The sequence below is a fragment of the Eurosta solidaginis genome, chromosome 3 (assembly GCF_040869045.1).
Source record: "Eurosta solidaginis isolate ZX-2024a chromosome 3, ASM4086904v1, whole genome shotgun sequence".
In the NCBI taxonomy this organism is placed as follows: Eukaryota; Metazoa; Arthropoda; class Insecta; order Diptera; family Tephritidae; genus Eurosta; species Eurosta solidaginis.
The window spans coordinates 206,831,623-206,846,741 of NC_090321.1; the positions used below are offsets into that span (position 1 = coordinate 206,831,623).

The 15,119-nt window shown below is 34.1% G+C and overlaps 1 protein-coding gene across 30 annotated transcripts in view; it reads right to left on the reverse strand.

The window, feature by feature from the left end:
- The window catches only part of CAP (Cbl-associated protein), a 195,695-nt gene that overhangs the window by 65,445 nt on the left and 115,131 nt on the right, over positions 1–15,119 (reverse strand). For 19 of the 30 annotated variants that reach the window (XM_067774854.1, XM_067774839.1, XM_067774840.1 and 16 more), the window contains 5 exons: positions 14,781–14,876; positions 14,067–14,206; positions 13,892–13,964; positions 4,845–4,877; positions 3,644–3,797 (listed from right to left, as the gene is read on the reverse strand). In XM_067774854.1, coding sequence (XP_067630955.1) covers positions 3,644–3,797; positions 4,845–4,877; positions 13,892–13,964; positions 14,067–14,206; positions 14,781–14,876 — 496 coding nt within the window. Of the gene's footprint in view, positions 1–3,643; positions 3,798–4,844; positions 4,878–13,891; positions 13,965–14,066; positions 14,207–14,780; positions 14,877–15,119 lie in introns of those variants that run through there. The other 11 variants (XM_067774859.1, XM_067774846.1, XM_067774848.1 and 8 more) reach the window with 5 other exon arrangements.

Below are 15,119 nucleotides of genomic sequence, written 5' to 3' on the forward strand. Positions count from 1 at the left end.
CTATATGTACGCTTAATAAAAATTAGCAAAATCGGAGAAGGACCACGCCCATTTAAAAAAAAAAAATTTTTTTTAAAGTAAAATTTTAACAAAAAATGTAATATCTTTATAGTATATAAGTAAATTATGTCAACATTCAACTCCAGTAATGACATGGTGCAACAAAATACAAAAATAAAAGAAAATTTCAAAATGGGCGTGGCTCCGCCCTTTTTCATTTAATTTGTCTAAGATACTTTTAACGCCATAAGTCGAACAAAAATTAACCAATCCTTTTGACATTTTGCGGGGGCATAGATTATATGACGTTAACTGTTTTCTGTGAAAGTGGGCGAAATCGGGTGATGCCACGCCCAGTTTTTATACACAGTCGTCCGTCTGTCCTTCCGCATGGCCGTTAACACGATAACTTGAGCAAAAATCGACATATCTTTAATGAACTTAGTTCACGTGCTTACTTGAACTCACTTTATCTTGGTATGAAAAATGAACGAAATCCGACTATGACCACGCCCACTTTTTCGATATCAAAAATTACGAAAAATTAAAAAAATGCCATAATTCTATACCAAATACGAAAAAAAGGATGAAACATGGTAAGGTAATTGGATTATTTTATTGACGCGAAATATAACGTTAGAAAAAACTATAAAATGGTTGTAACACCTACCATATTAAGTAGAAGAAAATGAAAAAGTTGTGCAGGGCGAAATAAAATACCCTTAAAATCTGGGCAGATATTACATATATAAATAAATTAGCGGTATCCAACAGATGATGTTCTGGGTCACCCTGGTTCACATTTTGGTCGATATCCGGAAAACGCCTTCACATATACAACTACCACCACTCCCTTTTAAAACTCTCATTAATACCTTTAATTTTACACCCATATCGTACAAACTCATTCTAGAGTCACCCCTGGTCCACCTTTATGGCGATATCTCGAAAAGGCGTCCATCTATAGAACTAAGCCCCACTCCCTTTTAAAATACCCATTAACACCATTCGTTTGATGCCCATATTGTACAAACAAATTCTAGGGTCACCCCTGGTCCACCTTTGTGGCAATATCTCGAAACGGCGTCCACCTATGGAACTAAGGATTACTCCCTTTTAAAATACTCATTAACACCTTTCATTTGATACCCATATCGTACAAACGCATTCTAGAGTCAACCCTGATCCACCTTTATGGCTATATCCCTAAATAGCGTCCACCTATAGAACTATGGCCTACTCCCTCATAAAATACTCTTTAATGCCTTTCATTTGATACACATGTCATATAAACACATTCCAGGGTTTCCTCGGTTCATTTTCCGACATGGTTATTTTCCCTTATGTTGTCACCATAGCTCTCAACTGAGTATGTAATGTTCGGTTACACCCGAACTTAACCTTCCTTACCAGGGGTGACTCTAGAATGTGTTTGTACGATATGGGTATCAAATGAAAGGTGTTAATGAGTATTTTAAAAGGGAGTGATGCTTAGTTCCACAGGTGGACGCCGTTTCGAGATATCGCCATAAAGGTGGACCAGGGGTGACTCTAGAATGTGTTTCTACGATATGGGTATCAAATGAAAGGTATTAATGAGTATTTTAAAAGGGAGTGGACCTTAGTTCTATAGGTAGATGCCTTTTCGAGATATCGCCATAAAGGTGGACAAGGGGTGAATCTAGAATGTGTCTGTACGTATGGGTATCAAATGAAAGGTGTTAATGAGTATTTTAAAAGGGAGTGGGCCTTAGTTCTATAGGTGGACGCCTTTTCGAGATATCGCCATAAAGGTGGACCAGGGGTGACTCTAGAATGTGTTTGTGCGATATGGGTATCAAATGAAAGCTGTTAATGAGTATTTTAAAAGGGAGTGGGCCTTAGTTCTATAGGTGGACGCTTTTTTGAGACATTGCCATTAGGGTGGGCCATGGGTGATCCTAGAATTTGTTTGTACGATATGGGTATTAAAATGAAGGTGTTAATGAGTATTTTAAAAGGGAGTGGGCCTTAGTTCTGTAGGTGGACGCCTTTTCGAGATATCGCCATAAAGGTCGATCAGAGGTTACTCTGGAATGTGTTTGTACGATATGGGTATCAAATGAAAGGTGTCAATGAGTATTTTAAAAGGGAGTGGGCCTTAGTTCTATAGGTAGCGGCCTTTTCGAGATATCGCTATAATGGTGGACCAGGGGTGACTATAGAATGTGTTTGTATGATATGGGTATCAAATTAAAAGTATTAATGAGAGTTTTAAAAGGGAGTGGTGGTAGTTGTATATGTGAAGGCGTTTTCCAGATATCGACCAAAATGTGGACCAGGGTGATCCAGAAAATCATCTGTCGGGTACCGCTAATTTATTTATATATGTAATACCAGGAACAGTATTCCTGCCAAGATTCCAAGGGCGTTTGATTTCGCCCTGCAGAACTTTTGTCATTTTCTTCTACTTAATATGGGAGGTGTCACACCCATTTTACAAAGTTTTTTCTAAAGTTATATTTTCCGCCAATAAACCAATCCAATTACCATGTTTCATATCTTTTTTCATATTTGGTATAGAATTATGACATTTTTTTCATTTTTCGTAATTTTCGATAACGATAAAGTGGGTGTGGTCATAGTCGGATTTCGGCCATTTCTTATACCAAGATAAAGAGAGTTCAGATAAGTACGTGAACTAAGCTTAGTAAAGATATGTCGATTTTTGCTTAAGTTATCGTGTTAACGGCCGTGCGGAAGTGCAGACGGAAGACTGTGTACAGAAACTGGGCGTGGCTTCAACCGATTTCGCCCATTTTCACAGAAAACAGTTGATGTTATAAAATCTATGCCTCTACCAAATTTCAAAAGGTTTGGTAAATTTTTGTTCGATTTATGGCATTAAATGTATTGTAGACGAATTGAATGAAAAAGGGCGGAGCCACGCCCATTTTGAAATTTTCTTTTAATTTGTTATTTTGTTGCACCATATCGTTACTGGAATGAATGAATGTTGACATATTTTACTTATATACTGTAAAGATATTCAATTTTTTGTTAAAATTTGACTTTAAAAAAAATTTTTTTTTAAAGTGGGCGTGTTCGTAATCTGATTTTTCGAAATTTTCGATATCGAAAAAGTGGGCTTGGTTATGGTCCGATTTCGTTCATTTTAAATAGCGATAGCCCATTAACCTATATACCAAATTTTATAAAGATACCTCAAAATTTACTCTAGTTATCGTGTTTACGGACGGACGGACGGACGGACATGGCTAAATGAATTTCTTTTTTCGCCCAGATCATTTTGATATATAGAAGTCTATATCTATCTCGATTAGTTTATGCCGTTACGGATTACCGTTATGCGAACAAAGTTAATATACTCTGTGCGCTCTGCCCAGCTGAGTATAATAAAAAATTCAAAATACATTTTGTTGGGTTTGGAGATTTTGGGCATAAATATTAAATATTTTCTTTAGCCTCCCACGCATTTCGATGTGACCGCCCTTTCTTCAGGTATGTCGACTTTATTTTTATTATATAAAATATTCCTGAAGAAGGTGCGGTGGCGTCGAAACGCGTAGGAGGATAGAGGAAAATTTAAAACTTTTTGCCTTATAAGTATTTATAAAATAATGATATTTTTGACATTACTTACCTATCGTCGTGATTGCGATTCGCAACGTTCGTGGCAGATGAAACCGATTGCAAACGTCGTCGATCTAATGTTTTATATTTCACAGTCGAATAGTCGGAATCGTAATTTCGCTCGGGCTCTGATTGATAACCAGTTGATTTCAATGTTGGACGAGCTGTTTTACAAAAAAAAAATATGAATTTAAATTTAGAAAAGAGTGATACAAAAGATATATTGTTTAAACTGTGTTTATTACGTTGCGCATGGTTTTAGTTAGAATTAAATGCATTAGGGTGTATTGAGGTGTCTTTACTTAACCAATTGTACACCTTAGTCGAAGCAATGTATCGTTTAGTCAGTTGTATTTTTTAAATCTATGTTTTAGGTGCTTAAATAATAATTACTTTTTATGAGAAGATATCTGTGATATATCGTCGGTCCAATGCCAAAATCACAAGTGTGCATATTTGATATTTTGTGAAAAACGCGTCTCAAACCTTAAAGACATTATTAAAAATAGATATTTAATTGTGTATATTTCAACCACTATTGGGAGATTAACTTTTGTAAACCACTAAGTAATGTTAATTGAAAAATTTTAATTAAAAAATTTTTTTTTTTCAAAAAAATGCACATTTGTTGTTTTGACTTTGCAAAATTTGACATATATAATATTTCGTTTAAAGAAAAATAGCACATTCGTGACTTCGGCATCGTACCGACTTTATATTGTGCTTGCTTAGGCGGGGTTATTTGGGACAGAATCCCAGGGAGTTTTTTTGTCGCTAAATAATACGTAATTCGTTAATAGTTTGTTGCATGCAGATTTGAAATATGTGTGAGAAAACTGTGAAATTTTTCATATATCAATCTAGAGCCCCTCCTTAATACGCATGCCCTTTTTCTTATTAAATCTAATTATATCTAGATTTCATTGTCGAGGTTAGTTTTTACTGGAGAAATGTACAGCTAATGTTAAATGTAGATGTCAATTCAATTTTCATGTAAGTGTCACTGTAACGAAAGCATTTGAAAAAAAGGCATAACAAAAATACTAAAAATACTACTAAAGCATTGCAAGTAATTCAAGGCACGCGTTACAAGTCTAATAAATATCCATTGAAGCATTTATAATGAGCGCATTTGCATTTGCTACAATAATTTATTTCCTTTTTACTACCAGTAATTTTTTAGAGTGCAATAAAACGTTAAGAAAAATCACCTCTTTGACATTTGTAGCGAATCACGTAATCATCTGTGAGTTTTGCATGTAGAGGAGAGGCGAGGTGCACGTTGCAGATGCGTTGTGGAGTAGCGTTGCATGTGATGAGATGTAAAGCGCGAGCGTTAAACGCAGAATGGTATAAACGAGTAAAAAACATTTGGAAAGAGCGCATATGGATTATTACAAATTCTTACAAAAATAATTGCAAAAAAAAAAAAAAGATTGCTAAACAAGTAAATGTAATCTAACTTATAAAAGCATTTTGTAATATCTTAACTATTATTCGTCTACATGTTAAATATAAATCATCAAAATAAATTTTCGAAACCTAACAAAAATTGCAGTGTTCTTTTTTTGAATGATCTCAACGATCGTGTACGTGATTACAAAAAATAAAAAATAAATAGAAATATATTTTTTGAGTTTCTTAATTAAATTTATTCTTAACTTAAGTTGATCTAATTTTGGCTTATTTATAATTTCTTATAATTAGCTCGTCGCATTTTATTGCCATCAATCAATCAAATCTATACGCTAGTCTTCTTTGAAGTTTTTTTTATGTTGAATATATTTAGATATGTACGTTCTTAATTTACTTTTTTTACCTCAAGCGCGCGGATATTGAAATAAAATTACTCACTAAGAAAAAAATAATAGCACTTAAGTACATTAGGGTGGTTTTAAAAAAATCGATGTCGGATTTTTTGGGGGATATCCCCCTTAAATGTTTCATTTTCTTAGATTTTAAGATTGCCAAAGTTTGAGCACAATTGGAAGATATTAACCCATGCCACTGGGGCCTCAAAGTTTTGAAAATCTCGATTTTTTGGCAGTTTGACGACTTCGGCGACCCATATCTCTGAAACGGCTAAAGCAATTTGCCCATGTGATACTCAATTTGGCTATTTAGGGTGTTTTGCTCTGTCGGGCCAAACAAGTTCAAGACTAAGATACCACAGGTGATTTATCATTTTGTTAATTCCTTTTTCTGAAAATTTTTTTGTCAATGCTTTCGCATTTCAATAGATTTTCAATGAGATATAGGTTTGGTTTTGGTGCGAAACATGCTCTGGGGCGTTAAACCAAGCTTTACAGGTGCCCCAGTGGCACAGGTTAACATCTTCCAGTTGTGCTTAAACTTTGGCAATCTTAAAATATAACAAAATGAAACATTTTAGGGGGGTGGCCCCTACATGAACATTTTCTATGGCGAAAATTCAATACTGCTTTCAATTTTGAGAGAATGTTTTTTCTTTTGATTGTAGAAAAAAAACACTGTTGTGGATTTCACATTTGAAAATGTTAAAAACACATTTGGCTTAATTAGGAATATTAATTTTACATTTTAAATCGTGTCGGCTTAGAGCGAAGGCCTGCTAAGTGACATAAAAAACTTGCATAATTTTCCAAAAACTAAAGGCGAAAAATCACTAATAATGAAATTACCTAAATTTTTGTCTTCTGCAGCTTTTTAGCTATTTATTCGATTACAGGGAAACTTAGATGAGTTTTGTAAGCGTATGAAGAAAAGCTGATCCCGTATATGTTTTACGATCAGTGACTGAAAACAGTTTTCGCCCAAAAATAATTAGGCAGTTCACGAGGTCTTCCATCCAAATGTGCTATGTTTTTAAATTGGTCATGTGTTCTTTGTTGATGCTTCTCATATAAAATTTTTGTAAACAAATATAGTTTGCAAATACCTATATGACACTACTTTATTTTGTCTTGGATTCCAAGCTAAAAAAACTGATGAAAATTCATCGGAACTTCAAAATACAAAAACAATTTGTACCATCAGAAAGCGAGATCGCTATTCCCCCCAAATTAGTGAGCTCTGATGGTTCACTTTTTTCACAAGAAAGTTGATTTTAGTTGTGTTTTTACGCACAAAATTTTCAAACTAAAAACAAAATTTCCATTTGTCAGAAAAAATAAAGAAAAAACTGCCGAATGTCAAAAGAACCTTTCGAAATACAAACTGGCTCGTTTGTTTTAAATTTTACTTGTATTTCGTGAGTTTTTTAAAATATAGTTTACACACTTAAACCAGTACTGGAAATCGTATTAGGATGGAGGGCGACAAAAAATATAAAAAAGCTTTCGTAAAAAATAAGTTTATTAGGGGTTGCATATCTAAATTTAAATTATTCAATGCTTTTTTGCTGATGGCTCTTTTTGCGGATTTATTTCAAAACATACCACTAATTTCACAATTGTAGTCTTTAAAAATATTTTTCCATTTCTATACATTTTTCAAAACAAGCAGTCGATCGATTATGTAGACAAAAATGTAATACGTGATAAATATACAAAAATATATTTCCACGAAAAAATTCCAACTGTTTAATAGGCTAAGATATTAATCAATGATTCAACTGCTATTAGAAACAAAGGATGAAGATATATATTTGCCGATCCGTAAACATATTTTCTTATGAAAAAATTCCTAAACACCACAAAATTGTGAGATTAAAGAAGATATTTGAGCCACCTGAAGCTAATTAAAAACAAAAATATTACGATGTGGAAGCTTTCACACAAAGCACACAAAAATGTTTTTTAAATAATTTTAAAAGAGTCTAATTCTTAGCATAAATTGTCGAGTGGTTACTGCTGCCATAATAACCCAATGAAGGAAAAATAGGATGGACCCTTAGTATAAGCTGAGGCTTGGTGGTGGCTTTAAGGTGCTCGATTTTGGATTCCGATAAAATTTGCAAACCGAAGATATTTGCTTTTAATACGTGGCTATTAGTCTGCAATTTTTTTTGTTTTTTTTTTATCTTCTACAATATAGTTTAATTAAGTAAAACAACAAAAAAAAAGAAATAAATTAAAAATACAAAAATAAAGGGAAATTTTTGTATTGAGTTTTTTGGACGAATAGGGACAGGCATTCTACTTAATGCTTTGTTTTTACGAATTTCCACATATTTATTTATTTTGATTGTTACTGAAACTAGAAGCGGTGTACCAAGAAAGTTGCTCATACGTCACGTTGTACCAATACAAAAAATTACGAGTTTATTTAATTCAATTGTTCTTGCAGAAGAACAGAGGATACTAAGCACCTTGTATGTATTCAATTGGGGGTAAGCACTTTTGGCTCTGAGGGAAAAGCTGTGAGAACCCCGCACTTGGGCTCTGCGGCATTGTTGTTGTTGTTGTAGCAGTGCTTCGCCCCATCCAATAGGATCTACCGATCACAAATTGTTATCAATATCCTATAACGGTAGTCCAAGGAAACTTGCAGTTTCAACAAAGGTGGACCAGAGTGAAAGGGGTGTTAGAGGCGTCGGTTCCACATTGCAGCTAAAAAAATGGTTGACATCATGTGGGGACACGTTGTAAGCAGGACATACTTTATGTATGTCGGCACGACGCATTAAAACTAGGCAGGTGATCTCAGTAGTACAAAAACAAAAATTTGACGGCCCTCATTATTTGGTAACGAATTTTAAAGCAGTAGAAAGGATAATTTTTGCTGCTATTTTGCTCTTTTTTAGTACTTTAGGAATGTAATGGTAAAATAGTCAAACTCGATATATCTCACATATTGGAAATGGGAGCATAATAGGAAAGTCATGGGAAAACAGGAGCCATAAGAAGAAAAAGTAGAGGAAGTTGGAGGGAAGTGAGAAAAGTAAATGAACAAAGAGGAAGAGGGAGAGTGAGAGTAAAAGTAAGAATTATGGTAATGGTTTGAGAGAAATTAGTAAAGAAAGGTTTACAGGAAGAGTAATAATAATATAAGGATAGGATTAAGAGTAATAGGGAGAATGCTTCCATATTCTGTGAGTTCAGGGCATTTACCTTTAAGAACACGGTTCGCTGGGCAATTCCGGGCATAGCTGTCCGAGGCCATTTTGTTCTATGTACCGGAGCGACTCGGGATTTTTCCCGACCAAAGGCTGTTCTTTCAGTGTAACCCCATTTAATTTGTCGTGTCCCTCCCACAAACTGCTGCTCTGAGGTAATAATTGCGTCCTCTGACACCTCATTTTGCTATCAAATACTCCGATTTGGGATAAACATTTTAAACCATGTCTTTAGAATATTTCCCTAACTAGTTGAGAATTACAAGCACACTCAATGGTTAACAGTTCATAGTTTCATAGTTTAAATGACTCAAACAAAGAGTTATGGTAGCTCCGCTATAAAACCACAGCAAATGCTTTTATTATTTACGAAATATATGTAAATGATCTGTTATTTCTGTTAAACTATGTACTTGCGTAAACTAAAGAAATATTTTTTTAACTTTTTACTAAAATTTATATATTGAATGCTATATTCTTTTAGAGTTTACGTCTATGCTGCTTTAACCCTTAGGAAATCATTTTATACTTCGTTGCATGCAGGTTTGAAAATAGATCCTCTGAAAATTACATACCCTAATATATATTATTTTATTCGACTTTTTTGTATCGGCAGAAATTTGTGTCGCTTGATTAACCAAATCTAAAATGGTTTTGTGGCAGCACAGCACAATGTTTATCACCTAAAATTTAAGAATAGGAAAATTTACGAATATAGGAACCTGGGCCCGTATCGTGTTATCAGGGTAAGGACATATGCGAACTAGTGACCATGTGTAGGTACTCATTAGATCATTGATTTATTATAATTTTCATAAGTAATTTGATAGATTCTACAGATTTATCTTTTGAGTGAAATTGGTTTTCAGTCAGTGATCGTATAATCCTACTATTGGTATTGCTTAATAAAGTAGGTGTTTAAACTCCATAAGGAAGATCATACATATTTTTCTAAAACCTGGCATACGCTATAAACCCTCTATTATTATTATCAAGCGATTTTTTAGAGTTCGGTAATTAATATAAAAAACAAAGTCTTCAACTTAGAGTGCCCAGCGGGTTAGGGGGCTTAGAATATACCCGCGGAAGGTATACCGCTTGTAAGAGGCGAACAAAATACCCAAATGTTTCAAGGGGTTGTGTAGCGCAACCTTCAAGGAATTGGCAGCGTAATTTATAGATTCTCAAACCCAATTGTCAACCTCACCTAACCGCTGTAGATCTTGTTTCTTTAGCATTTGAGGGTCTGGCGATCTCACATTTGTCATGAAACTAGAGAGTGGGGAGCGGAATGGCCTAGAAAGTTCAATGTGGCCATGTTAAGTCATTCCCAAGATTGTCGGGCTTTTACTTTTATGATGCTTGTTACTGCAACGTACCGGATGTAAATCCAGCAGAGACCAGGAAAATTGATAACACTCCCCAAAACCATCGGGGAGTGTCTTTATTGCTACAACAACAACAAGCTGCGAAAAGTATTCAGAGGTCATCGACGAGTCTTTACAAGTTCGATCAGCAACTGTTCGCTCGTAATCTCTTGGCTATTAAGCATCGAAAGTACAAATTGTTGGCTAGAGATAATTCCGCACGGAACCTTTATTCCTGTTATTGATGAATGAATAGATGCATTGAGAGGCAAAATTGCGTCTCACAAGCTAGTTTTTGCGAGATTCTATTTTATTGGTGAGCTAATGCTTACGCAATCAGAAAAAATCGACTACAATCCTTGTGGAAACATATCCGTGAGACTTGGAAGACACTTGGGAATCGAGCTAATCCAGTTAAAACATTTTGCAAATCTCCACACAAAAGGAGAAGAGGAATCAGCTGAGTTGTTTTAGTACCGCATCATCAAAGAAGAAATCTGCAGTCTACATTTGCCAACTCAGAAATTGTTTTACGTTTATACATTGATAGGGATAGGGATGGCAACAAATTGCCTAGTAAAAGAGCGTTCTTCAAATGAAGTTAATTAAAAAATGGCTTTGTAAATCGGCTTTGTAAGTAAACAGATGGTGAGCTAGATTTTGAGGATATTATCGATATATCCTTAGTCACATTTTTAATCAGGCCCTGAAAGGAATAGTGGTAATTTAAAGTTTTAGTATAAAAATTTGTTTTAATTGCAAATTAAAAAGATATACAGCTCAATTCTAAATATTTCCTCGGAATTTTGTTCTCCCGGATTTTTTTATTCCCACGAAAAATTTCTCCAATTCTTTTCTCCTAGGGAGAACAATAATTGGGAATGGGAATTTCGAATTTTCGAAGTCAGCTGATTTGCCAATTGAAATTTTATTGCGCATTTCTATTTTTGTTTAACAAATTAAAAAGTTTAGTTATTGTTGTTCAATCACATTCATAATACCTACTTTTTTCCATTAATCGGTTTTCCCCTTTTTCGAACATTGTTCAAAATAAGAGGAAAAGGAGAAGTGAAAAAACTCACAAGAATTTTTTATTTAGAATATGAGGAAAAGGAGAAGGGAAAAAACTCGCAAGTAATTATTTATACTCAGCTGAGCAGAGCTCACGCATAACAGTAATCCGTAACGGAATAAACTAATCGAGATAGATATAGACTTCTATATATCAAAATGATGTGGGCGAAAAAAGAAATTCATTTAGCCATGTCCGTCTGTCCGTTAACACGATAACGTGAGTAAATTTTGAGATATCTTGATTAAATTAGGTATGCATGTTCCTGGGCACTCATCCCAGACCGCTATTTAAAATAAACGAAATCGGACTATAACCACGCCCACTTTTTCGATATCGAAAATTTCGAAAAACCGAAAAAGTGCGATAATTCATTACCAAAGACGGATAGAGTGATGAAACGTGGTAGGTGGTTGACCTTATGACGCAGAATATAAAAATAGTAAAATTTTGGACAATGGGCGTGGCACTGCCCACTTTTAAAAGAAGGTAATTTAATAGTTTTGCAAGCTGTAATTTGGCAGTCGTTGATGATATCATTATGAAATTTGGCAGGAACATTACTGCTATTACTATATGTATGCTAAATAAAAATTTGCAAAATCGGATGACGAACATGCCCACTTTAAAAAAAAATTGAATATCTTTACAATATATAAGTAAATTATGTCAACATTCAACCCCAGTAATGATATGGTGCTACAAAATACAAAAATAAAAGAAAATTTCAAAATGGGCGTGGCTCCGCCATTTTTCATTTAATTTGTGTAGAATACTTTTAATGCCATAAGTCTAACAAAAATTTAGCAATCCTTGTGAAATTTGGTAGGAGCACCGATTCTATGACGTAACTGTTTTCTGCGAAAATGGGCGAAATCGGTTAAAGCCACGCCCAGTTTTTATACATAGTCGACCGTGTGTCCTTCCGCTCGGCCGTTAACACGATAACTTGACCAAGAATCGATATATCTTTACTAAACTTAGTTCACGTACTTATCTGAACTCACTTTGTCTTGGTATAAAAATGGCCGAAATTCGACTATGACCACGCCCACTTTTTCGATATCGAAAATTACGAAAAATGAAAAAAATGCCATAATTCTATACAAAATATGAAAAAAGGCATGAAACATGGTGATTGGATTGGTTTATTGACGCAAAATATAACTTTAGAAAAAACTTTGTAAAATGGGTGTGACACCTATCATATTAAACACATTCCAGAGTCACCCCTGGTCCACTTTTTTGGCGATATCCCGATATGGCGTCCACCTATAGAACTATGGCTCACTCCCTTTTAAAATACTCTTTAATACCTTCCAGTTAATACCCATGTCTTACAACACATTCCAGGGTTACCCTAGGTTCATTTTCCTACATGGTGATTTTCTCTTATTTTGTCTCCAAAGCTCTCAGCTGAGTATGTAATGTTCGGTTACACTCGAACTTAGCCTTCCTTACTTGTTTAGAATTGGGCTGATATAAAATTATTTGGACTGTACATTAGACTGGGTTGGTCCCCATACAAAAAAAAAAGTTGCTAATGTCCGCCCCTAAATTTGAAGATTGTGTTAGAGGGTTTCGGAAAAATTTTTTTTAATTTTTTTTGATCCTTCGAAATACAGCCAAACAGGTTTTTTGGTTGTAACTTGGTTATTTGAAGACCGATTTTTAAAATTGATATGTCATTATTTTGGCCTTGAGAAGCTCCACATTTCCGTTTAATGTACTTTTAAGCTATGAAGTCGTTTTCACATGATTAGGTCAGCTAACAAAATTTAACTTCGAAAAACGGAGATAGTACTTTGTTTACTTAAGCCTCAATCTCTAGGAAAAAGTGGTTTTTGTCCAATACCCAGAGAAAAAGTTGATTTTATCGCAAAGCGTTATTATTATAAATACGAAACTACAGGTTTGACTCACCTATTTACTTTGACTTCCCCTATTCCTTATATTTGGCATATCTTTATTAACTTTTCAATGCAAACCCTGCAATTTTTCCTCCAAAAATATTATGAGTTTCAGATCTAAGTATAATAAGAGTCAGGTAAAATAACAGTTGCAATAAATATTGAAAGTGCTATAACTTCTTTGTTTATTATTTTAGTAATATGGTTTCAAAGCAACATTTTCTTTAATTTTTAAGTACTTTCGTTTGGTAAGGAAAAAAACATACTTTAGGCGGGGTAAAATTTTGTTAGCTGACCTAATCATGTGAAAACGACTTCATAGCTTAAAAGGACATTAAACGGAAATGTGGAGCTTCTCAAGGCCAAAATAATGACATATCAGTTTTAAAAATCGGTCGTCAAATAACGAAGTTACAACGAAAAACCCTTTTTGGCGGTATTTCGAAGGATAAAAAAAAAAAAATAGAAAAAATGTTTCTGAAACCCTCTCAACATAATCTTCAAATTTAGAAGCGGACATTAGCAACTTTTTTTTTCGACCCAGTCTACTGTACATCCTTTAAGAGAAATGCGGTCATTATTCTGTTGCACATTGCAATTATTTAAATGCTGCTTATGAAATTGTTAACCGTTATTTGGTTCGGAATACTACAAAACTTTCAACCATAGTTTTATCTGGGGGAAATGCCTAAATACATATAAAAGTTATTCAAATTGTGACCCTTTTAGGTATTTATTTCAGAAATATTTCTACCTATTCTGATGTAATTTCTTACTGCCTATTCTACTTATATGTTCATCTAAATCGTTTTTCTAAATTTAAAGAAAACTAAACCTAGTAAAAAGAACAATAATGTTAATTGAGTTGCATTACCGCCGTTTTTCTGCTTGTGTATCGTTTGGTAAAGTCGTTTATACCATTCATGTTGATGTGGTTCCTTCACCTCCTGTGACGACGATTTGACGTCGGTAAATATGTAAATTATTTTATATAGTTAAACAATTGTTTGCTGTTTTTTTTTAAATATTTTATTGCTATGCGCTTTTACCGATCTCAAAATTATTGGCATTCCATCGTTGGTAACCGGTCCGATGCCATCAACTTGCCGTCGGCTCAATTGTGCCATTTTTCTAGGACGTTCGTGCTCCGTTTCCGGTTCGCTCATGTACTCATGTTTAACTTTAAAAACTGTAAATTAGTATGTAAGAGTGAGGTTTCTTGTTGCTTGTTTTAATGTTATACAAATATTTATACTTCATATTTAGAGAAAAAATTAAATGCTTAGAATATGGGAAAATTGCATAGATATAAGATATTAAAATATAGTAACAATAAAAAACATGCAAACACAACATACACGCTCTTTAAATTTACTAAATCTAAATAGTAAGAGATATAAGTTATAACCACTCTCTTTTAGGAGTTTTTTTTTTTGACACAAAAAATAATCTTGGTGCATGCAGTAAAATAATACTTTGATATTCTAAGCGCTGTGGAATTCAAAAACTTAAAATTTTCGAAAAAGTTCATATTCAACTATGCTTCAGTTTTCAAAACCTCATAAAAAAAACTTCCGCTCTTAAAGTACTAAAAACATTCGTCGTAAACCCTGAATCTGAAAACTGGTTTATATGCACTCTGCAAAAAGTGTGCAAGTGTTGTTGTGAAAGTGATCGTTAGTATTTAACACGAAAACGGTCGAATATTGCAAAAGTGCTCGACCGTGCTTTTATCGTTATTTCATAATAATACGTATACTTACTGACTTCATTGGGCTTATAAAATGGCTGCGTAATATCGTGTCGGCGTCGCGCCGTTGGCGAGTATAACGCCGATGTAGATGAAGATCTTTCGAATGCTGTAGAGGGTGTGAGAAAATGTAGTTAGAGATGGGAGATTCTTTGTTAAAATGCGCGCCTAACATTAAAATCTGTGTTTTTTTTAACAAACGACTCAAACGATTCTGAGAGTTCTTAGAAGTCTATGGTGTTTATGATTTTCTTTTCCACTAAAGAGTCTCTGTTTCACTCCTTCTCTTTTTCGCTCATGCAACCGAATACATTAAATTATTTGCTTTTAGATCAATACTCATGTTGGCTAT